This window comes from Microtus oregoni, unplaced genomic scaffold, assembly GCF_018167655.1.
Source record: "Microtus oregoni isolate MIOR12 unplaced genomic scaffold, Mior012 000011F_ref0000422, whole genome shotgun sequence".
NCBI lineage: Eukaryota > Metazoa > Chordata > Mammalia > Rodentia > Cricetidae > Microtus > Microtus oregoni.
The window spans coordinates 36152258-36176475 of NW_024543070.1; the positions used below are offsets into that span (position 1 = coordinate 36152258).

Genomic DNA, 24218 nt, shown 5'->3' on the forward strand with positions numbered 1-24218 from the left:
TTTCCCATGCCTAACCACTCCCCTCTTTGGATTACCTGTAGCAGTCACTTCTCTTACTTCTATGCCAAACTACCCCACAGGAAGCAACCTAAGGCAGGAAGGGTTTGTTTTGGCTCATAGTTCAATGTGGTGCTCCAGCCTATCATGGCGAAGAAAGCATGGTGGCAGGAGGCAGCTGGTCACTTAACATCCACAGTCAGGAAGCAAAGAAGAAACAGGAAGTTAGTCCAGCTTCTAAAGCCTTAGGTCTCACCTCAAGTGAGCTACTGTCTCCAACAATGGTGTACATCCTAAATGTCCCACAATCTCCCCAAACAGTGCCACCAGCTGGGGACCAATTATTTGAACACATGAGCCTATAGGAAGCACTTAACATTAAAACTACAACACGTCTCGCAGATTCTCTACCAGGTTTAAATCTGAGGTTCTTGATGTGTGCTGCTAGGCCTCCAGTCCCCACATCTGTAACAGAGATGCCACAAAAGGGTTGGAAAGATAATGTAGCACTCATAAAGCTTTCAGGAACCTGGTGCCCAATAAGTCCTTGCAGCTACCCCCCCCCCCCCCCCGACATTGGCATGACTGGAGGCCCCTTTTACTGACTGAGCAGCATCCATTACGTTTTCCTACAGCATTTTATCTTCCTGGCAAAGAAAGAACAATGTTTGCTATTTCTTAGGCCAAACACTTCTTACACTTGTGCACTGGACTCCTTTTTGGTCATGAGTGGTCTCCAGTTGTTACCGACTTCGGTTCTCACATCTTTGCAGCCTCCTCATAATCTATACAAACTGCTGAGTCTCCTCAATGGTGAGTGAAGGCAAAGCTCTTTACTTTGGCATCTCAGACCCTTAAGACTTTGGCTGCATTACCTCCTTGGCCTAAAGCTATCAGAATTCCTTGCTTCTCACGCTGGAATAGTGATGCCTATTACTTATCCAATCACACGCAGTTCTTTGTAGAAATAATTTTAGATGTTTTCCCTATGTGTGCATGTGTGTTGGGGGGCAATACACAGATTGAAGTATGAATAGATAAAAAAGTTAGAAACAGTGATAGAAATGTGTTGTGGGCACTTGGCTGAAGACCCAAAACAGTTGCGCCTCAAACCATTCACTTAAGAGATCCGGAACAAAGAAAGATTACTATTCAAGGAGAAGGTTTCTCGACTGTGCACTACCAACACCCTGAACTAGTTCTTGATGTAGGGACTGTCATACACGTTCCATGGAATCCTTAGCCAGTGTCCATTATAGGTCAATGATACATCCCAAGTTGTAACACTGACGAAGATCTTTTCATTGGGCATAGTCACCTTGGTGGAGATTTGCTGATAGAGGCAGAGGAACTGACATATGGCCGTGATGGACACATCACCAAGCAGGCGTATGGTGGGGCGGAAATAAGCAAAGGGGGAAAGCCATTATATCATCTACAACGGGAAGTAAGTCAGGATTCCTGCCTCCCGTGTAGCACTGCGAGGGTGGGCAACCATACTCCTCTCAGAGATTGGAAATGTCACCAATCATGTCAGTCAAGCCTGACTAGATCACGCAAGGCGCTCTGGACAGTTCAGTTGCTAAAATCATCAGTTAGCACAACTTCCTTACCAAATGCAAGATCAGTTTACCACCATGGCATTTGAACATACACAGAGACTAGGTTATTTATCAAGTGGGCAATTTTGATTTTAACAGGCATTGTGTTTGTGAAATAACCATTTCATGGTTTAGAGTTTTGACTTTTTGTAGTTATTGAAACAGGGTCTCACTCTATAGCCCAGGCTGGCCTTGAATTCATCTCGGAGCCCAGCTTAGTCTGGAACTAACACAAACTCAAGCTTCCAAGTTCAGAGATGACAGGTGCACACCACTACACCCACACAATGTTCTTTAAAGCGCAAAGATTTCAGTACTAGCTTGAAACAGTAGAAAATTTCAAAGATTAGCAATTGATCCAAACATCTCAGCTCCATCCAAAATTGTATGTACTGTACTTGTATAATTTTAAGTAATTTTTTATAGAATAGACATTAGGAAACACTCTATGTCCCTAATATGTTTTATAACGTTATTAAAAAGAAAGCCTGAATGTTTCATTGTTAATAGAACTATAATAGCTATACAAATGGCATTTCATAAGTCATCATGCATAATGTTACTTAATTTTCTGTGCATGAGTGTTTTGCCTGCATGCATATCTGTGCACCACATGCACGCCTGGTACCTTCAGAGAGCAGAAGAGGGTGGCAGGTCCCTGGGGATTAGCGTTACAGACAGTTGTGCGCTGCCATGTGGGTGTGGAGATTTGAACCCAGCTCCTCCAGAAGAGTTGTCAGCCAGTCACCTTGGCTGCTTAACTCTCTCTCAGCCTCAGTCATAGGACATTTTTATTTTCATAGTTTTCAGTTGGGAAGCTGACTGAATGTCCCCGCACTGGGTTTTCTCAGTAACCACGAAAGGATGAAACTCAATGAACATCTATAAAGATTTATCTTTTAATTAAAACATAGTTGTATCATTTCTCCTTTCCCTTTCCTCTCTCCAGTTCCTCACTTTTTCCCACCTCACTTCTCAAATTGATGGCATCTTTCCTTAATTCACACACACACACACACACACACACACACACACACACAACCTGCTGACCTGCTGAGTCCATTTGTGTTACCTGTGTGTATGATTCGGGGTTGATTTTGTAACCAGTTAGGGAACTCATCCCTTGGAGAGCCTGGTTCTCTCTCACTAGCAGATATTAGTTGTCTGCAGTTCATTGTCAGGGATCGGAACCCATGAGATTTTCCCCAAAGGAATAGTCTTGAGAAGAAAAGCCATTCTGGGTTATAATAAAGTGCTGTGGGTCACAAAATCTTAAAATGGTTCCTCCTGCACTACATATTTGAAGGTTTTCTAATTAAAAGTATGGTATATTCTTTTTTAGGAAGAAATAAGGGAACTAAAATATCTGCTAGAGAGTGACACTCAATCAGCCGAACAGTGTTTAAAGCTCACGGGTGAGGCTGGCTTACCAGCCCATGTCTTTCTGTTCCTTGCCCTTCCCTCTAATGACTGCATCAAAAGCCACAATTTGTGCCTCTTTCCTCCAAGCTGCAGGAATCCCTTAAGAATGGCCGTTTATAATGTCAGCTATATTTAGAACCAGAGGCAACTGCACTTTGCAATGACACTTGTTTTGTTTAGTTTGAAGAAGAGAGAATTTTGTTGCTCAGAATGGTTTAGCATTTAGGAATATGATCCTTTTTATTCTGTGCCAAATTTCACGGAGATTCCAAATGACTTTAGATAGTGCTCTTGGTTAGGTGTTTCTGCAAATAAAATGCTATCGGCTGGCAGTATAGATTTCTAGGATAATCTCAGGATTTCCACTGAACATGCATTACAGCTTCATTTGGCTCCTTGTTACAAGAGCTAATCTGTACTTTTCAAGTAATGGGTGCTAGCCTGATAAAAGTCACCTGAATGTAGTTGTGTCCGTATCTGTATCCCTGATAGGTGGTGCTCAAAACAATAGACACTGTGCATGGTATCTTAGTGCTGGTCCATTCATTATTTACCTATTCAATTAAGCACCTATTCTGTTCCAGGACTAATGGTTTAAATGTATACCTACAGTAAGAAGGATTCTTAAAAGAAATCCCACAGTAGCTCAGAATTGAGTATAATAGAGGGTTATTTATTTGGGGGTGGACTCACAGATTACAATCCTTTGCTGGAATGGGGAACAGAAACTGTATCCCGCAGCCAGAAAAGAGGCCAGGTGCGCACTTTACATCAGCATATATAGTATAAGAGGCCACGCCCAAGTGGAGGGGGTAACTTAAAGACTACTGGAGGTAGGAATTCCTACAGCTTATACCCCTTAATTAATTTTGTTTAAAATACTTTTAGATTGATTTATTTTATTTCATGTGTATAAATGTTTTGTCTGTGTGATGCTATGTATACTGTGTGTACTGCGTGCATCAATGGTGCCCACAAAAGCCAGAAGAGCTCACCCAGTTCCCTTGAACTGGAGTTAGAGATGTTTGTGGACCAACCTGTGAGCATTGGGAACCAAACCCCAATCCTCTGCAGATGCGGCAAGTGTTCTTAACCACTAAACCATGTCTTCAGCTCCGAATTTTGATCTTTTTTGAAGACTGTATAACTCTTACATAATTTTGAACAGTTAGTACTAATGAGGAGTGGGGGAAATGTTATCAACTAGTTATAACACAATATATAATATACTATATAATAATATAATAGAAAAATATGTATATAATATGAAGGGAAGACCGACATGCTTTGTGAATTACATATGCTTTTCTTGACTTCCTCGTTTTCTGTACTGTCCTAAACATGGAAATTAATATATAAGATACACCAAAAGGCTCGAATACTTACTAGCAACCTTGTAGCAAAAGAGAAAGGTTGATACCAGATGGAGGCTTCAGTTCAGCCATGAATTTCACACATCTGCAGTGTGTTTAACGCATTCCTTCTTGGGAGTCAAAGTGAATATACACAGTTAAATCTCCCCAGACAAGAACCAGACCTGTGTTTCCTGAGTTAAAGTAAACTCCACGTGGGAAATTGCAAGTCATGTTAATCAGAATGAAGGATGCTGTGCTCTCCATGGGTAATAAAGAGCCCTTTGCAGGACAACTGTTATGTCTTCTTGAGGAATTAGCATCATTTAACTTGTAATCTTGATGTCTTTTTTAGAAAGTGCAACAGTATACGTTAATAATTCAGGCCACAGACATGGAAGGCAATCCCACTTATGGCCTTTCAAACACAGCCACGGCGGTCATCACGGTGACAGATGTCAATGACAATCCCCCGGAGTTTACTGCCATGACGGTAAGTACAACTTGTCACTCAAAGTACTTCAGCACCGAGGGCCATTTGGAAGAAGTTTTGTTATGAATAATAAATCTGTTAGATGGAAATGGAGCTTGCTCTGAGAATGAAGTGGCCATTGACTCTGATGTTTACATCACGTGGGCTCTAAAACAGGCATTGGAGAACTTACTTTCTCATCACCCTCCAGGTATTGTTAAAAAAGTTTAAATGCCCTGGCTGCAGCAAATAGCTTGGTGCAAAGGTAACAGTTTTTCCAGTGTTTCAGACACCCGAATACATGCTTGATTGGTGCTATTTTTCCAGCGTGTAGTTGCCTAGATCCCAAGTGAACTTATTTCCTATGTTTAAGCCCTCTCTATGGACCCCACATTAATCACACTGATACTCACAAATGGGTGTTAATTTTAATACTAATGAAGCTGATGCATAAATGGTAAAAAAAAAAAAAGGAAAAAGAAAGCCAGTGGATTGCTGAAAAATGTTTCATGGTTCTTTTGTTTTGTTTTGCTTTTCAGTGAGACGTAGAAGTAATTACCAGCATATACCTATCTCCTTGTTTATTGTGGACCATAGAAAATTAATGGAACAGTAAAATTAGGGTGGTATGGTCATCAGACGGCTTGTCATTCAGTGGACCACATTTCACCTCAGACTGAAATTTGTCTTTCTTGCAGTTCTACGGCGAAGTCCCTGAGAACAGGGTGGATGTCATCGTAGCCAACTTAACTGTCACTGACAAAGATCAACCCCACACGCCAGCTTGGAATGCGGTGTACAGAATCAGTGGTGGAGACCCTACGGGGAGGTTTGCCATCCAGACAGACCCCAACAGCAATGATGGGCTAGTCACTGTGGTAAAAGTAAGTGTCCCTTGAACCACATACCCAGACAGCTACTCAGCAGGCACCGGCCTGTGTCCTCTCCCACTACCTTCCTGTAGAATCTTGGGACTGTTTTATTTTAAATACCTTCACATCTGGAATTCTTTACTACTTAGTAGACTATACACTCTATGTTGAAATTAAGGATAACATAAATTCTCTCCCATTATCACTACAATTAAAATCATTTTGGATAGATTTACCAGTCCGAAGACATGGGAGTTCTCAGCAAAGTGAAATGAATATTACTGCTCTATTAATGGCCCTTCCCATCCCGAGGTTAGACCTTTGGTTGACGTAGCTGGAATGCTTGCTTAGCCTACACAAGGTTCTTAGTTCAATCCCCATCAGGAAGGTGGGAAGAGTAAGAGGGGAGGAGGAGTCTATGCTTATTATTTTCATGGGGTTTGAACAGATAGTGAGAGGGTGGGAGAAGAAGGGAGGGAAGAAAGCCTACTAACCTCATGGAGTTTGATCAGCTAGTAAATGAATCAAAAAGACAAAAGAAAAATAACCAAAGTAAAATGGAATATGTAGGCAGGAGAGCCTGCACCTTATAAATAAATTGCGTTCTCATGGCTATTTTAAAATTCTATTTTCATGACTTTAAGAAACTAGTTTTCTAGCCTAGCCAGGCATGGTGATACATATTTAATTCCAGCACTCAGGAGGCAGAGGCAGACCATTCTGTGAGTTCGATGCCAGCCTGGTCTACAGAGCAAGTTCCAGGACAGCCAGGGCTACACAGAGAAACGTTTTCTCAAAAATCAAAAACAAACAAACAAACAAAAAGCAAAACTAGTTTTATGATATTTAATGGCCAAAAGAGCAACAGAGCAATATGGGTGCAGTCACAAAGGAAAAGCTCTTAAGAGGGTAACAAACACAGCTACAAACAAACATAAAAGCCCATCCCTTTAACCACCGAGACACTTGATTAAGTGAACTCACGTGTCTGCCTGACAAAATGATCAATCTCAGCGCTTCTTGCTGGGAATTATGATCTGTGTCCACATGAGGGAAAAGAGATGGGCCCGGAAATCTCCCACATACATGGGGAATAGTCAGGAGAGGACCCAGCCCCAGATCTGAGCTTTCTGTGTTTGCATCTCAGCTCTGCCTGGGCAAAGCTGTGTGGCCATCACCACCTTGGTGAACCTCGGGTTCCTCTTGCCGAAGGTGGGGCTTGAGTACAGCTCCTAGTACTTGCACATTTGTGAGGAATGAATGACATTGAGACACACGAAAGGACTCAGGCTGCGCATAGATCGCTAGCATATGTACATCTGCATAGGGAGCATTTCATTCGTTCAGCTTATTACTGCCTTACTGCCCTCCTTCCTGTTTTGCTGAATTGAATATTGCATTGAACTTGATCTGAAGATGCCTAGGGTAGGATGCTGCTGTGTTTGTACTGATCACAGATGTCTTGGGAGCCTCAGCTCTTGGTCATTCTCAACACGAGGTGCCCTCTGACCTTCCCTGTTACTGCCAAGCACTCTTTCCATGACAAAGTCACTGAGGGAAATGCAGACTGAGGTCCCTACAGCATTCTAGTGGCAGCAGGATTCAGGGAGACTCTCGCAGTTAATGTGTACATGACGGGTTATTTGTGCATTGCATTAATCATCTAGAGTGTTCTCATGTGGGAGTTTTAAAACCTGCAAAATATTCAGAATAATTCTGGAAGACAGCCAGATTTCCAGTTTGCTCAGTAAGGAGAAAAAGCATAAATCTTCCTATAGAACACTTACTTTAAGAGGAGTGTGTATATGCACTTCACTCCTCAGTCTGCATTCTAATTTATGAAAGATACTTTTCATTTCCATGGAATGATTGACTGATTGCATCAGGAAGCGTGGGGGCGGGGGCTTTGAGTGCACATGTGTGGGCACATCAGAGGAAAACTTGTGAGAATCAGCTCTGTTTCCATCATGGTTTCTTGGTATCAAATGTAGGTCAGTCAGGCTGGGTGGCAAGCATCCTTACCTACTGAACCATCTTCCCAGCCCTGGAAGACACTTTTAAATTGAATAAGTTTTTAGCATGATTTTTAAAAATGATGTTGCATCTAATCAATTATGTAGTATTGATTTTAGATTTTGTTTTCAATTCTCCATTAACTGGTAAAGGTTTTCCTGCATGAGAGCTATCTTTTCCCTAATGTTTGAGAGACTAAATCCTGTGCTCACACCTAACCTCGAATTGTCTAGTAGTTTTTGTTTTGTGTGCTGATTTATTGAAAATAATCAAATCTGCAGCATCTAAATAAATGGATCCATGCAACAATCACGTACAATTTTGGAGAAACATAAATCTCTCTGTTGGGATATACGTCAATGAGACATTCCTGCATGTGTTTTTAGAAACTAGGGAAGAACGTCATGCCAAACTGAGGGGTAAAGCTAATGTTTTGGAAACAGGACTCAAAGACAGATGAATGGCAGCGTACAAATGTTCTTACTTCTGCAAAAATATGGTTTCTGTTTTTTTCTTTTCCAGCCAATTGACTTTGAAACGAATAGGATGTTTGTCCTTACTGTTGCTGCAGAAAACCAAGTGCCATTAGCCAAGGGAATTCAGCACCCACCCCAGTCGACAGCAACTGTGTCTGTGACAGTTATCGATGTCAATGAAAACCCTTATTTTGCCCCAAATCCAAAAATCATTCGCCAAGAAGAAGGCCTCCATGCAGGTACCATGCTTACCACGCTCACAGCTCAGGACCCCGATCGATATATGCAACAGAGTATCAGGTAGGAAATGCCACAGTGATGTTGAAATTAGATTCTCTTTTGTGCCCTGTGTGAAAGTTATTAACTTCACCCTGTAAGAAATGCACATTCCAACCAAAAGTGATGATTAGAAGATAAGATGACTTTCTTGTTTCTTAATTTTGAATACAATGTTTATTTACTCGTTAGTAATTTCATGCATGTATTCAAATTCACCCATAGCCTCTCCCGTCCACCTCCTTCCCGATTCCTCCACCACATTCACCTCCCAACTGAATGTGCTCTTGTTTTATGGCCACCGAGTCCAGCTGCTCTACCTGTATATGCATGGGTGTAGGCTCATCCGTGGAACGGGAAAAACTTCTCTGGGGCTGCATTCCTAAAGAAAACTGATGATTCAATTCTAATATTGCCATGTGTTACAGAAAATACTCCATATTTCCTGAGATTAAAACATTATTGTTCTACAAAAATGGGCTTCTTTAGTTCCTCAGCACCCAGATAAAGATCACATGGTGTCATGTATGTTTTCCAATATAATTTTAAATTCTTCGGTGTATTTTCTCCTCAGGACATCTATGACTTTATTAGCTTATTCATGTGTTAGTAGAAGATAAAACTTTCTCCAACTCGGTCTTTTTAATTGAAAGTATTAATTATTTAGCCTGTGCTTTTATTAACAAACACATTGAAAAGCAACAAAGTGAGTGGACAGGAAATTATAAACTCTTGTTTCTCCAAATGTCCAGAGAAGAAAGCACTAACGCCAGACCAAAATGGACAGCTAAGGATGCACCCAGCACCTGTGCAATGCACCCAGAAGATGTATTTGTAAAAACCTTCAGCAAAACCTAATTCACCCTGAGGCAGGAGTGAGTGGCTGGCAGGGCATACCCCATGCAACCATTCTCTGGAGCAGATGAAGATAATTTTAAAATTAATAATTTATTTAAGTGCTTTCAAAATTGCTAATAAGACATAACTGCTTTGATTCCCCGATTCTCCATACATGGATTCCAGGATAGGTAAATGGTTAATTAATAGGTGCATTAAAATCCTGTAGACTTTACTTCTCACAATATACCATAGTGTCTTCAAACTGTGTGTTCGTTATCTGAGTTTAAAAACTTCAGCCCACCTCACATTTAAAAAGGACTTGGAACAGATGAATCTGCTAATACAGATGAAAGCCTGTGGGGGGCTCGGCCCCATCTGGAGGCTCCTGGTAGGAATGGGTTTTTATGGGATCTCTGGTGAGGCTTTGTCTCCACCGTCATAAGGTAGTGAGGCCTTTAGGAGTGGTTTGTGATGTAAAATATACCTTCTGATTCCCCCAGGTTCTGTATGATAGGGCTCCGATTTAGAAAGTATATTTGAACCCTATTTTCAGCACCTATTTTATGTATTGAAGTAGGCAAGAGCCTACACTGAGATCCGTTAAATCGACCCCAGGGAGACTGTGCATTTTGTCTTTCCTCTAAACCTTTGCAGAATTTCCAGGAGTAAGATGGAACATGGCCTTTACATACCTCCCAAAATCTCTGCCGCGAAGTACTTCTGCACGTTAGAATTCTATTTCTGACCATCATCTACAGTCATGCAAATTAATAATGTTTTGCCTTTTTGTAATTAAACCTGTAAAAACTAACATTTTGCTAATTTCTTATCTAAAATATTTAAGCCACTGTACTTTCATTTCATAGATACACAAAATTATCTGATCCTGCCAATTGGCTGAAAATAGACCCCGTGAATGGGCAGATCACCACTATTGCTGTTTTGGATAGAGAGTCACCAAATGTAAAAAACAACATATATAATGCTACCTTCCTTGCTTCTGACAATGGTATGTAATTGAGTATGTTTTCTGCATCGTTCTTGTGTGTTAAACCTCTCGTGCTTATGTAGGAGTTGAGGTTTTCTCCAGCGCTAAATTATATAGAAAGCAGATAACAGATTTCTTTCTCTCTTTCTCTCTCTCTCTCTCTCTCTCTCTCTCTTTCTCTCTTTCGATTTTCATACAGGGTTTCTCTGAGTTCTGTACACCAGGCTGGTCTCAAACTCCCAGAGATCTGCCTGCCTCTGCTGCGTGCTGGGGTTAAAGGAGTGCACCACCAGTGCCTCGCAGATCTTTATTCTTTTAAGGCTCCAAAGTTTTGTTTTATTTTGAAGTCCTGACTTTTCCTTCCCCTTTCCCCAGTTTGCTATAAAGTACTTTTCTGCTGTCTGTGTACACACAGTGGCTGGCATTGTGATCGTGGCTCTCCAGGTCTGTTCTCCTGCCCTGACATGCACAGATGCCCTATGAGCTATAGGTGAAGTCTGTCATCATTGTTCCCAGAATCTGCGGTTTATTTATTCTTGTTGTGCTTCTTTTAGTCATCCCTTTTCTGAGATTGTTCTTTTTCCTGTAATGTGCTAGGAAACATAATTTTGTGCCTATACAAACAGTGATTATAGGAGACTTATGAAGGTGTTGGTTTTAAATTAGACTTTGACATTTTTCCCCATATGGGTCTCTACTGGGTCAGAGTTCGTTAGTGGTAGCTTTGTTATCTGTCACATGTCCCCAGCCTCTTCTTTCTGTGTACTTAGTAATACAGTTTCAACCGTATTTCTTTATTATTTCTGTGAAATAAAGCTATAGTGGTATTAATAGCTAGTTTGTACTGTTTTGAGTTAGATATAATTCTTCAAATGAAGCTTTTAAAGCAGTACTTGGCACAAACTAATATTCACAAAAATATTTCTGTCATTGTGAATAGTTTCAAAATGAAATCACAACCATATTTTTAAAAATACTTTAGTGCTAGACTGTGGATGTGTTTGTTTAATAAAAAAAAATACAGGCTTCAAATTGGTGGTCAAGATGTGCGGTTTTACAACATTGTGGTCATGAGACTCATCTGAATGAATGACTTTCAAAAAATGTGCTTAGCAATAGACCAAGGCAGCGTTTTGTATCCGTTCTAATATAGGAACTCTGTTTAGTCACTTAGTATTGGACTTCTGCAGGACCAGCCTCTGCCATAGGGGTAGTGATGCATCAGGCCGTGCCTGTTGCAAACAGCCCTTTCTCTGCACTGGAGCTGAAAGCTCTCTCAAGGAGAGACTTAAAGAGTCATAAGTGACGTGGATACATATTGGTTTTGAGGCACAGCCAGGCTTCTCGCTTACCAAGGTGCACTGCTTCTAATTGGAGGAATATTTGCAATGAGAGAAGTGAGCCGTTTGGAGCTGTGAAGCCTCACAGGTGGACTTTCCTACACAAGGCTGAAGAGAGAACTTGGATGGGCAAGCTCTTAGTCTCTGTCCTTTGTTTCCTTGTTATAAAAGACTTCTCTGTTGCCTGTTTTGTAAAGTTGTTATGCATTAGGCATAATATTTAAGCAATAGTACACATAAACATTGCTCAAGATATCAAACAAGTGGTGTTAATGATATCATAAGAGTAAAACACAATTCCCGCCAATGCTCCTGCCCTCTGACCCAGGTGTTCCTTGTATTCTTGCTCACTTCCTTGTACACCTTTCTAGTTTCATGACCCTTCAGCCATGTCACTTAACTTTCTAGGATTCACTATGTGAAACTGCTTATAAAACACATAAAAATATAAATGATATGTATAAATATAAATTCACGCACATAAAACTTCTTAGATATATGTGGATATTATAATACAGCAGAAGCCAGACTACAGGATCCTATGAGCTGGGAGAGATAACATTTCAGGATCAATGAGAAGAGGTTTGAGTTTAGGCAGAACAGTGTATACAGTTTTGTCTACTCTACTGTATGCAGAAAGGCCCATGGCCATGAGCAGTTCTTAGAGACTGAGGTCCTCATCCATTTAAACCTCCTGCACAGTAATACTGTGAACTAGTATACAAAGAGCAGCCCCAATCCTTTCTCGTGTGTATGGTTGGCTGATAAATAAAACCCATTTTTCTCCTCCAGAGTACATGTTCCCAAGACAAAGCCTATGGTCTTGTATCAGTTGCCTGAAATTATTAGCAATGATTACACCTGGATTTGAACTTTCAGAACTCCCCTCCAAACATGCACATGTCCTGGTTCTCCATCAGAGGCTGGGGTCCATAATCTCATCAGCACTGAGTGCTGGACGGCTAGAGCAGGAAAGGCATTAGATCTATGCCCAGCTCCTATAGGATCGCACCAGCAGCTCAGAGCAATCCTAGGAGGGATGTAAGAAATGAATTTGTTCTACAACCTGTCCATTCAGCTACTGTGACAGTGAACATTTTCCCATATGATACAATGGTAGGGACAAGAGAGTTGAAAATACCACAGTTGAGGCTCAGCTGAGAAACTGTTGCTCAACTGACTTTTCTCTCTTTTTAGGAATTCCCCCTATGAGTGGCACGGGAACACTACAAATCTATTTACTTGATATCAATGACAACGCCCCTCAGGTGTTGCCTCAAGAGGCCGAGACCTGTGAAACTCCAGAGCCCAATTCAATTAACATCACAGCACTTGATTATGACATCGATCCAAATGCGGGGCCATTTGCTTTTGATCTTCCTTTATCTCCAGTGACTATTAAAAGAAACTGGACCATCACCCGGCTTAATGGTAAGAACAGGTTAATTATTTGAACGAATGTGTAGTTGAATATTTTGGAACCCTGGGTATGGGAAATTAATTTTACATACTTCATAATCTTCTCATTAAATATATTTTAAATGCTATTTAAGGGTTTAAAAGAGATATTAAAAGCCGTTGAAACCCCCAACCAACTTTTCACCATACAGCATAGTTTGTATTTCCTCAATGGGTTACAGTTAGATGGGAAATACAGTCTAGAAAGCAGTGGGTTTTTTTTTTTTTCCTTAAATCTTTTTAGGTATTGACTGTCAAACTTGTTTTCTTTTTCTCTCTTCTATGTAGGTGATTTTGCTCAACTCAATTTAAAGATAAAATTTTTGGAAGCTGGTATCTATGAAGTTCCCATCATCATCACAGATTCGGGGAATCCTCCCAAGTCCAATATTTCCATCCTGCGCGTCAAAGTTTGCCAGTGTGACTCCAACGGAGACTGCACAGATGTGGACAGGATCGTGGGTGCAGGGCTGGGCACTGGCGCCATCATCGCGATTCTGCTTTGTATCATCATCCTGCTGAGTGAGTACTGTGTCCTGGAAACAGTGATCCCTTCTACTTCTAGGACCGCCTCAGATTAGCTGCGCAAGTCTGTTGGGCCCCTGAGCACCATGCTGTCTATCATATGCGGGCAGTCAGGGTCGGCTTAGCATACACACAACAATGAGCATCAGTTAGAGTGCTGACGTGTTTTCAGCAAGCTTCAGGGTTGTGTTCCCATGCCATCTCCCCCACTTTCTGGTGCTGATTGCTTGAAGCCACAGGAAGCCCGCTCCACAGAGAAATGTTAAACAGTCGTGCGTTTGAGCACTTCTCTTGACTCGAGTATGAATTTATGGCACATAGCTGATGATTTAGAAAAATAGGTGTATTGCTTTCCTTCGTTTCCCTGCATATAAAGTGCAGTCAGCAACCCGCTCCAGTCACGCGAGGATCGAGGTGTGTGTTTCTGAAGGGCTGAGCAGAGCGGTGAGGTTGCCCTTCGCGTACATCGCATTCCGTAGTAGAAATGATTACACGGCTCAAATTGTCTGTCTTTAGCATAAGGGTAGATTAAGGAATTTCTCCTTTTTAAGATACTTTGCAATCTTTGGTTCAGTGGAATGCAAGAAATTAACCACTGGAAAGTACTTTAGAAGCCACTTCTAAGCATTCAGGTTAAAAGAATAAATTGCCTGGGCCCAGTGTTTTGTGTGGAGTAGCAGCAGGACTCGGTTTATTGTGTGATCACACTATGCACCGATCACTTCCTTGAAAATGCTGGCCATTTCTTTTATGTTTTCTCCATTTACAAGGGTTCTGGTAATTTAGAATTCTGTCCCTTTATTCTAAGCAATTACCATAGAAGCCTGAGCATTTTTTACTTCCTGTGTGGAGACTGCTTCGGCTATAATTTGAAACCTGCGTGCTAATACTAATAATCCGCTTGCTAGATCTGGCCCTGAACAATGGCAAATGAGATCATGTATCTGGCTTTAAAAGGAGGATATTTACTTTTATGGCCAATAATAAAAACGTGCTCAAATAGGAGTCATTAAATCTTTTTGTTTCCGGATGTAAACTGATATCCTCAGATTTAGACAGAATTTATTCCTAGATGTGTGTTCAGGGAAGCATTTCGCTTCCAACCAAAATGTGCCAAGCTTATCGAGACAGACTTAGGGATGATGGATTCAGCCATGACAAAGTGACACTAGCATTTTGAAGGAAAATGAATTGGCACTGATTTTAACATCAACTTGGGAGAATTTATGGTTTCAGACCTGGCATTGAGTGTGAAGAATGAAAGCCTAATATTATTTCAGTGCTCAAACTAATCCCCATGCCTTCGTAGCTACAGCAAGGTAGGAAAGAAAATGCAGAATAGCATGACAGAGAAACGGCCGCCTCTGCGAGTCAGAAAACAACCCAGAATCCAATTACACATCCAACTCTCATTTCCTACCCTAGTCATCCAGGCAAACGCCTTTCCCTGAGAGTTTGGGAGTATAGTGATGACTGACCAGTGTCTCAATTACCTCGCTGCTGTCTTGTGTCTTTGGGGTTTACGAAGCATTCTTATTAGGATATTGATCTGCTAAGAAGCCAAGATAAAGACAGAAACCAGTCCTTCTGGAGATCATGCCTCACACGACAGGCTCGTGACACATTGCAGACTCGAGCCCAGGTCTTCACTCTGCTCTGGCAGAGGATTGCTCTGAGTGGCCCGGGGAAGGACCACGAGCAGTCTCAGAGTGAACTATGGACCATGGTCCTTACGTCGTTCATGTGGAAGGCTGAGGTTCTGTACGTCTGGCTTTCAGAATGACAGAGTGTGCATTTTACTTTCCTCCTGTCCAGTCCTTGTTCTCATGTTTGTGGTATGGATGAAACGCCGGGATAAAGAGCGCCAGGCCAAGCAGCTTCTGATTGACCCAGAAGATGATGTAAGAGATAATATTTTGAAGTATGATGAAGAAGGTGGAGGAGAAGAAGACCAGGTGAGCAGTGTTTTAAGTCCTCAGGATGTTTGTATTAAGAAAATCATTTTCAATCATTTTATGTATTCTAACCCTAAAGTCACACATTTCTCAGCTGTTTCCAGAATACCAGTATATTATACGAATATCATTGATTTAGGAAGCATGCAGCTTGAAACCAATTTCACTTAAATTTGTATTGATCTTTTGTCTTACTGGATATTTAAAACATAAGCAAAAGTAATTTTTATGTTGGACTGTAGATGTACAGGGTTGGTATAAAAAGCATTGTTTGCTTATTTTGTAAACACTTACCAGGCAAATTCAGTATTCCAGGCATTCCTTAATTCCTGGTGACATAAAAGGGGGCAGAACCAGCAAATGTTCGCCTCTGAGCCACATTTATGTATCTACAGTGTCTGTCTTGGTGCCTGGCTTATACTAGTTGCTTCATAGATGAGAAAATGTTTTTCTGGTTATTAAACAGTGTTCACTTCTGTATGCCATGCACATACAGGGCTGCACACAGAGCCGCACACAGGGCTGTACACAGCTGCACACAGCTGTACACAGAGCTGCACACGGAGCTGTACACAGATGCACACAGAGCTGCACACAGAGCTCTACACAGCTGCACACAGCTGTACACAGAGCTGCACACGGAGCTGTACACAGATGCACACAGAGCTGCACACAGAGCTCTACACAGCTGCACACAGAGCTACCACACCAACAGTGCAAATGAGCAAGTAGGACATGAAAAATATGGGCCCTGCTTTTCTTAGAACCAACCCTCTGCACACTGTAAGAGCAATTTAGGAGATCCATACTACATGCTAGGCATTAGGCCACATACATTAAATCTCTCTCTCAAATCTGTAACCTGCAATTCTCCTGAGAACATCTCTACTTTGAATGACTGAAAAATTAACTCCAGTTGGATTCTAGGTAGTAGTGTAAGAGGTGGGTCACAGGAGCAGGATTTGAATTTAGGTCTCTCTTGTGACACAGCCTACACCATACATATATTTCATCTTGAAATGGTCATGATCAGGAATACTACAAAGTACTTCCCAAGAACGACAGCAGGTATTTCATCAATACATTTGATAGTATAGTTGCGCCGTTTCTACTTTCTGAAACAAATGTCAGAAATAGTTGTCTGAAAAGAACCTGGCACTCTTGGGATTCATATCATCGATAAATTATTTTCTGCCTTGAGCGTGTTTGGGGTGTGTGTTCATCTGTGTAAGGGCAGCTTTGCTCTCAGGACCAGAGTTGGATCTGTCACTTCCTAGCTCCTTTTAAGAGTCGGTGCGTGCCTTTTCTTTGGCGTTCACACCACATTCATACCTGGTCTCCATCTTTGACTTTCCTCTTCCACATTTGCAAAGCCGTGTCCGTTCCGCTGCGCCAGTAACTGCAGGTTCTCTTTGCGATTTGCCAAGTCTGAACCCTCCTTTCAGAGAGAGGTATGTTTAAAATGTCTGGAAAACTTGACCCAAGTGTGCAATGCTGTTTTGAATACTGACTAATTAAAGAGGCTCTGTAAATAGACCCCAGGGTTTCTCACTTATATAAATCTATTTAGCTTTTAAAACTTCACATGTGACTTAGTTCTTAATTAACCTATCTTTGCACTTACTGATGACATCCTCTCATAAATCCACTTTCATTATTAGATTTCTCATGTCAAGGCTTATCATTCTTCTCCCCCCACCCCGTGTTTGTGTGTGTGTGTGTGTGTGTATGTGTGTGATGCATGCAAGTGTGCAAAAGTGCATACCCTTATGCATGCAGGAAAGAGACCAGAGGAGGATGTGGAAGTGAGTGTCTAACTCTACAGTTCTCTTCCATTCTGCTCTGAGACAGGGTCTCACATTAAGGCAGAAGCCCAGTTTCAGATAGGCTGCCAAGTCGGTGAGCTTCCAGGACTAACTTGTCTCTGACCCCTGATGCTGAAGGTATATGCTAGCTTTTTTATGATGGGTGCTGGAGATTTGAACACAGCTTCTTATACATACATGGCAAGTGCTGTTATCAACTGAGCCATCACTCCAGCCCATTTATCACTTTGGAAGTGTAAAGCTAAAACCACCTTAGCAAAGCTTCAATAGAAAAACAGTAGCCGTAACTTAAAGTAGTTTCATCAAATCGGAGGTTTCAAGGCGGTATTCTCGCATCGGGGCCCGCGTTGGTACCTTTGTCTTGCAGGAGCTTCCTAACAGGCATCTTGTCCTTGAATACATCTATGCACTTTGGCAAGTTTTAAATCCAAACTGCTCCCTTACTCGCAGTTCAAAAGTACAGCGCACCTTGTTTAATGAACACCCGTGTATCCTAAAGTACGGGCCCATGGAAGGAGGTGGAGCAAAGTCCCTCCGCTTACAGATCCTCTACTTGCCACTACTCTGGTCTTCAAAGGTCAGGTGATTTGTCCTTTCAAAGGCTGTTTCTTTTTAGCATCCTCTTGCTTGGGAAGTGGGAAGATAAAAAGCAGCTATGGGTGGTCTTTCATAAGACAGGTGTGCCTGTTCCTGCCGATGGGGAGCTAGGCTTCCCTTTGTTCTCAGCAAAGGCTTTTCTGAAGCTGTGACCTGTTCCCTTCTCTGACTTATTCTTGACATGAGAAGGTGAATACTAGCCTCGAAAGTGTGAGTAACCTGTCAAAAAAGGAGGCTCCCTACAGATTTAAGAGTGCCCCTACCCCCATATTGATGCTTCCAGCATTTTAGAAACCCCCTTTCAGACTCTACCAAGGCAGATGAAGGTCACAAAAAAGCAGATTTTCTTTAAATTTCAGTCATGATAGATTAGCAATATTTATTTTTACTTCATTGTAAACAAATAACATACATTAGATACTTTCTGTGTGTGTTATCTGCTGCTCATTGGTAGACCTGTAAGCTTCACCCATGTAGTGTAGAAGGGGTTCATTTTGCCATTGACGAATTCTGTTTAGTTGTAAGAAACATCTGCGTGTACTTATCCTTCTGCTGTACTTGAAAATTTAAATGTTTCCAGTTTTATTTATTTACTTAGACACAGGGTCTCACTAAGTAGCACTGGCTGGCCTGGAATTCTCTATGTAGGTCAGGCTGGTGTCACTGGTTCTGAGTGCCGTGATTAAAGGTATACCCTTTCAAAGGCGTCCTCAGGTGAGTATTATGAGTAAACCTCCAGTAACTCTTCCTATGCGTGTGCTAGGTGTTTGCTGGCTGTGAGCATCGCCCATTCCTCTTCTGGAAGTGACTTTACAGTTTATAGCTCCCAACTCCACAGTACGGATGCTGGTTGCCCAGCATACTCAATCTCCTTAGCACTCTGACTTCTCTGATCTTAAACTTTAGTCCTCCTGGTTCAGTGGGTCTCACTACGGTTTAGCTGGGATATCCTTGCTGGCTTACTGACCAGTTGTATCTTCTTTCATGAACGTTAATTCAACTTGCCTTTTTTTCTTTCTATAGCATTGCCTTTTCCTTATTGATCTGATGGAACCATACGTGACAGACATAGCTTTTTTTCAGATAAGTTCCTTGCAGATCTCATCTCATTCTGTAATCTGCTCGTTAGATTCTCCTACTGATGTCTTATGATGGGCAGAATTTTAGTTTTAATGGAAGCCAATCTGTCATTGCTCCTGTTGTGCTAAAGTATGGCGTTCTATTTAGGATCTTTATATCTGTCACTATAACGAACCCTACACCCACAAACACAACGTCGTATGGCTTTATAGATGGGCTCTCATTTTACCTGTCATAATTGTGAAGGGTACTTATGATTTTGTCAGTCACGCTTACAATCTATCTGTGCTAGATTGTCTATTGGGTATAAGATGTGGAGAAGGGCCTTCTTCCGTTTCCATCCTCTATTAGCATGAATGAAAATCATGAATCATAGCAGATGCTTACGTATGTGTAGTTCCGCGGTTTGGTGCCCCACTATTTTGCACTATTTATTCTGTTTGTCTTTGTTCCTTTACCATGTTGCTTAAATTACTGTTGCTTTCTAATGTCTTGCTATCTGGTAAAATAAATCCCACAACTATTGTCTTCCAAAACATTTTTTCACATGTATTCATCAGAGGTAAGGGAGTCTTGCACATGCCATAGCCTACATGTTATGTGGAGGTGTTCAGACAACATGCAGGAGCCACTTCTCCCCACCATTTAGGGCTCTAGGATCAAATTCAGGTCATGAGGTTTACCCACTGAGCCATCCTGCTAAACCTCATTCAAAATATTTTTGATGGATTCTTTTACTCTTTGACTCTGTCTCTAAGGAAACCAGAAATACTTAATGACCTTCCTATCACAGTGTGTTTAATGCAAATCCTTTTCCAACCAGATGCTCATATTTCAAATATGAAAGCTGTGTTCAGTTCATAAGAATTCAGGCTTTGTTGAAATAAAGCATTTTCTCTGGTCTATAACTCTCCCACGGTCCTTGTTGGGAATTCAGTTCCTTAGAGTGTAGAATGGGCCATGGAGTGGGGATCAGGACTTTTAGTTACTGGAAGATAGATCTTGACCAAGACATGCCTTGGAAATAGAGCCGGGGGCCTTTATACATCTGAGACAAGAGTTAGTTGCTTTTGTTTGTTAATTTTTTTATAACTCGGTAATTGTCATTTTAGGGAGCATGTTTACTGCTAGAAGTGTAAATGGGATCTGTGCCTCCAAAAGTGAATACAACTTGTCACAAAGGCTACTTTTGTTATTGTTTATAAACACACGGTGGTGGGGGACCAGTCCCATGAGGGGCAGAAGCGAGTCCCCTTGGTGGGTGGGAGATCATGGCCAGTGAGAGACAGACAGAGTTTGGATATAGAGTTTATTTAGTGGGTTATGGGGGGGAGGGAAAAGGGAAGAAGGAGGGGGAGAGGGGCAGTAGTTACCTCTTCAGAAGAGGGACCAGAAGAGATAGAGACTGGAGAGGAGGGGGTGGTGAGAGTTGCTTGTCTTGAAGTAAGGGGGGTTTGGGAGTGGGTGGAGCTTGTACAGGGTACAAGGTACCCAGGTGACAGGGAAGGTCAACAAAATAACAGCTTTAACTGTGTTATCTTAGCAACATGACAATATTTTTTTTACCTGTCCACTTCTAGAGGTCTTGAGAGGTCCTTTCAGGTAAGGGTGGCAGCCAAGAGACACAGGCTAACTTCTAGAGGGAAGGTTTGTTTGAAATTCAGCCTGTGGCTGAATTGCCCAGAATTTAGCTCTGCTTTCCAAAACAATGCAGCCTTCCTCCTGGCAGCTGGCTGATTAGGAAGAAATCAAAGCAAAGTAGCCTTTCCCAAGGGCATGTCTTATCTACTGAGATTACCATCTCTATCTGTTGAGGTTCTCTGCCAGGGCTGCTGATTTCTTTAACAAAAAAGAGAGGCCTAAAAGAAGAAATGGGGGACAGGAAACTCTGTGCCTTTTTCCTTATCTGAGAAATAGGAAGGGGGTTGTAGGTACTCTGTCCCACTGTGGATGGTCATGTCATGGTCAAGGCCAGAGTGGGACACATTTGAAACTGCATTTGCAAGAGGCCTTCCCTGTGTGTTTGGCAGGCCTGTTATCTCTTTCTGCCTGGGATTATTGACTGGTGGACAGACCCTTTTAGTACAGTGTCTGGTCTCTTTTCCTAGGGTGAGACCCCTTTATCTGGCTCACTGCTTTCACCAGCCGGGCTTTGCTGGTTATCAAGGCTTATTTAATTACCCTCATTAGTAAATGTCCTTCGCTGCCCTTTTGGTCAGCAAAGCTGCTTGCAGATCCTGGTATCACTTTCTGTGATCTCTGTGTGTAGTTCTTCTGTGTCAGCATCTCTAATAAAATCGGGAAGAATATACAATACAGGGCATTTCTCACGCCCCCTGGGTCCTTCCCCTTTGAACCCTGGGGTAGTAACACACTACTCTTTAAGGCTTAAACTCTTTTTATGGTAATTCTTCCATTAAAACCAATGTTTACTGAGTGTGGTTTATGTTGGCAGCATCTTTGATGTTCTCTTCAAAGCTCCCTCACCCAAGTCACTGTTATCAGGTAGCAGCTTTATTCTTTACCTAAGGAAAAGCTGCCACATGGGTATCAATATAGTGTTTAAGCTGCTGTTATGATGGGTGTTAGAAATGAACCTGGGTGGTTTGTGACTATGTTCTCATTAGTTTCTCAGAACATAAGGCAGAGTAGACATTCAGTCTTGGAAAGTAGCAAAGTGGGATTAAATGTCCATTTGAGTACAGGGAGAGGAAAGGTTTCATCCCTTGTACCATCCTCTACACAGCTTCTGTTCATCCAGGCTACTGACGCATTGCCCTACATCCTGTGGCAGAATTTTTCTGAGGGCTGCCCTCTCTTTGCTTTGGGCTTCAGAAGCCTTCGGAGTCCTCTTCTCTCAGTTTTCATCGGGAAGGGTTGTCATCTCACTCAGGACCACAATTGCTGCAGGCGTTCTCAGTCTGTGAAAAAAGGCGATGCTGTTGATGATGAAGAACACGAATGACCGCTGGTCACCAGAACCCACCAGACCCCAAGGGGTCGCCCCAATGAGCATGGCAGAGTTAGCTAGCTCAGGTCACAGCAGGATGTGGCTCTGGTAGGAAGTACCAGATGTACCCCCTTCCTCCCTATCTCATTGCTCCTAATCTCATTGCTCGAGAATGACACCACTACCACAATTTAAAGCCAAATTTGAAGCAAGCTTTGTTTAAGTAGTGGCCAGGAAGATGGACTCTGACAAGGAATACCTCTGGTTTTTTTAGAAAATGGCCAAGAGTCACGTTTTGAAATGGCTTAGAAAGGCAAACTCACATTTCACCATATTTGCCGTCTTGTCCAATCAGAGGCAAGCATATATACATCCTGGTGAATTTCCTGCTTGTATACCTCCTGCCCACATGTGATCAAGTGCATCCTATATAGTTGGACCAAACCTACTTGTCTAGGGGAATGAAAACATGTAACTTGTTATCTCCCATAACCCAAATAGCCTCAGTATTTTAGAAAATATCTGTTTTAGGGTAAGGAATTACAGGTTAGAGGCATTTTGTTTCATGAATCTCTTAGGCACAGTAATTAAGATTTAATTTATATTTATTTATTTATTTATTTGGTTTTTGAGACAAGGTTTCTCTGTAGCTTTGGAGTCTGTTTTGGAACTAGCTCTTGTAGCCCAGGCAGTCCTCGAACTCACAGAGATCCACCTGCCTCTACCTCCTGAGTGCTGGGATTAAATGCGCCACCACTGCCTGGCAGTAATTAAGATTTAAAATATAACTTTGGCTTTCACACTGTCCCCTCCTAATTCTATGCCCTACAGAGTTTTGTTTGTTTTTTCTTAAATAACCTAATGAATTGGTCAGTCTATCAGAGACCATATCTTGAGAAAAAAATTCATCCCTCCCCAAGAACCCTTTGAGTGTCCATAGCTCCTCAGTTAATCCCTTCCAATTCCCTCTAGTTCCATACTCACGTTGACTGGGTTGATCTTGACCAAAGCTGCTATGAGTCCATGCTGTAAGACATGTCCAGAAGATACTGTTTGCTCCTGTTCTTCCCTACCTTTGGCTTGTAACAGTCTTTCTACCTCCTCTACAATGGTTGCTAGGTGTGTGTGTGTGTGTGTGTGTGTGTGTGTGTGTGTGTGTGTGTCTGTGTGTGTGTGTGTGATGTGTGTTGTGATATAGACATCCTGTTTGTGGCTAAGCACAGTGAGTTTTTTCTCAGAAAGCATCTAATTCCAACCAACTCTGATGGCTTGAGGAACACCGCTGAAAGGTGGTTTCTCTACCAAGTAAGGCATCAATTTATGCCATGCACTCATGGCTATGTTTTACTGAGCTTGAAGATTCAAAACCATGGAGGAGGAAATCACATGAAATTCTTGTTTCTTGATCTTTTGTGAAAATTAGACAATCAAGAAATGCCCACACGCTAACAGGACCAACCCCTGAAAGCCAGATGTTTTTCTCTAAGCAAGATGAGCATGCTCTAGTAAGTTTTCTGTTTTCTCATTTGTACTGTAGTAGCTTTATTGGTGTCTATCATTAGCCTGTACTATGTGGATGGTTATTTCTGCAGACCCTGATTACATTACATTATATATTAATTACTGGGCTTTGGATAAAAAAAAACAGATTTCTATGAGAAGGCTGTATTATGTTCCAAAGGCATAGGATAGCTTTCTCTACTACCGATATTAGAAGAAAGAAAGCCCACCAATATATTCCCACAGCTTTATTACTGAAAATGTTTGCTTCTGTAATAGACACGATGACTTTACTGACTAGTGAAGCCTTGATAACATGTGTTCTTGTTTCCTTAACAGTAACGGAGCATGGCTGTGAGCATGTAAGGATTAGGGAAGAGTGTCTCACTCCTTATGGACCCCGTATGCTCATAGGACTGTCATTTTTTCATGAGCCAGCCAGCATTTGCCGTCAATGATGGCATCCATATTGAAGGATGATTTATATGAATTAAAGTTTAGGCTTACAAGTGGTGACTCTTCACTTATTTTCACAAATCCATGGGAGGATTCTCTCTCCACATACCTGGGAAGAGTAGTAAATGAGTTTAGAGAAAGCTGTGGGCTTTCACCAAAACAGGTTAGGTACTTACATGTGGAAAACCTTTGACGTATCATCTGTGGTTCATTTTTGACACC

At 41.7% G+C, this 24218-nt stretch overlaps 1 protein-coding gene across 1 annotated transcript in view; it reads left to right on the forward strand.

The window, feature by feature from the left end:
• Positions 1-24218, forward strand: part of LOC121453363 (cadherin-2) — a 234711-nt gene that overhangs the window by 187257 nt on the left and 23236 nt on the right. The window contains exons 8-14 of the mRNA XM_041660089.1: positions 4728-4865; positions 5543-5728; positions 8252-8505; positions 10188-10330; positions 12847-13080; positions 13396-13629; positions 15448-15587. Of these exons, the coding sequence (XP_041516023.1) occupies positions 4728-4865; positions 5543-5728; positions 8252-8505; positions 10188-10330; positions 12847-13080; positions 13396-13629; positions 15448-15587 (1329 nt within the window). The remainder of the gene's footprint in view (positions 1-4727; positions 4866-5542; positions 5729-8251; positions 8506-10187; positions 10331-12846; positions 13081-13395; positions 13630-15447; positions 15588-24218) is intronic.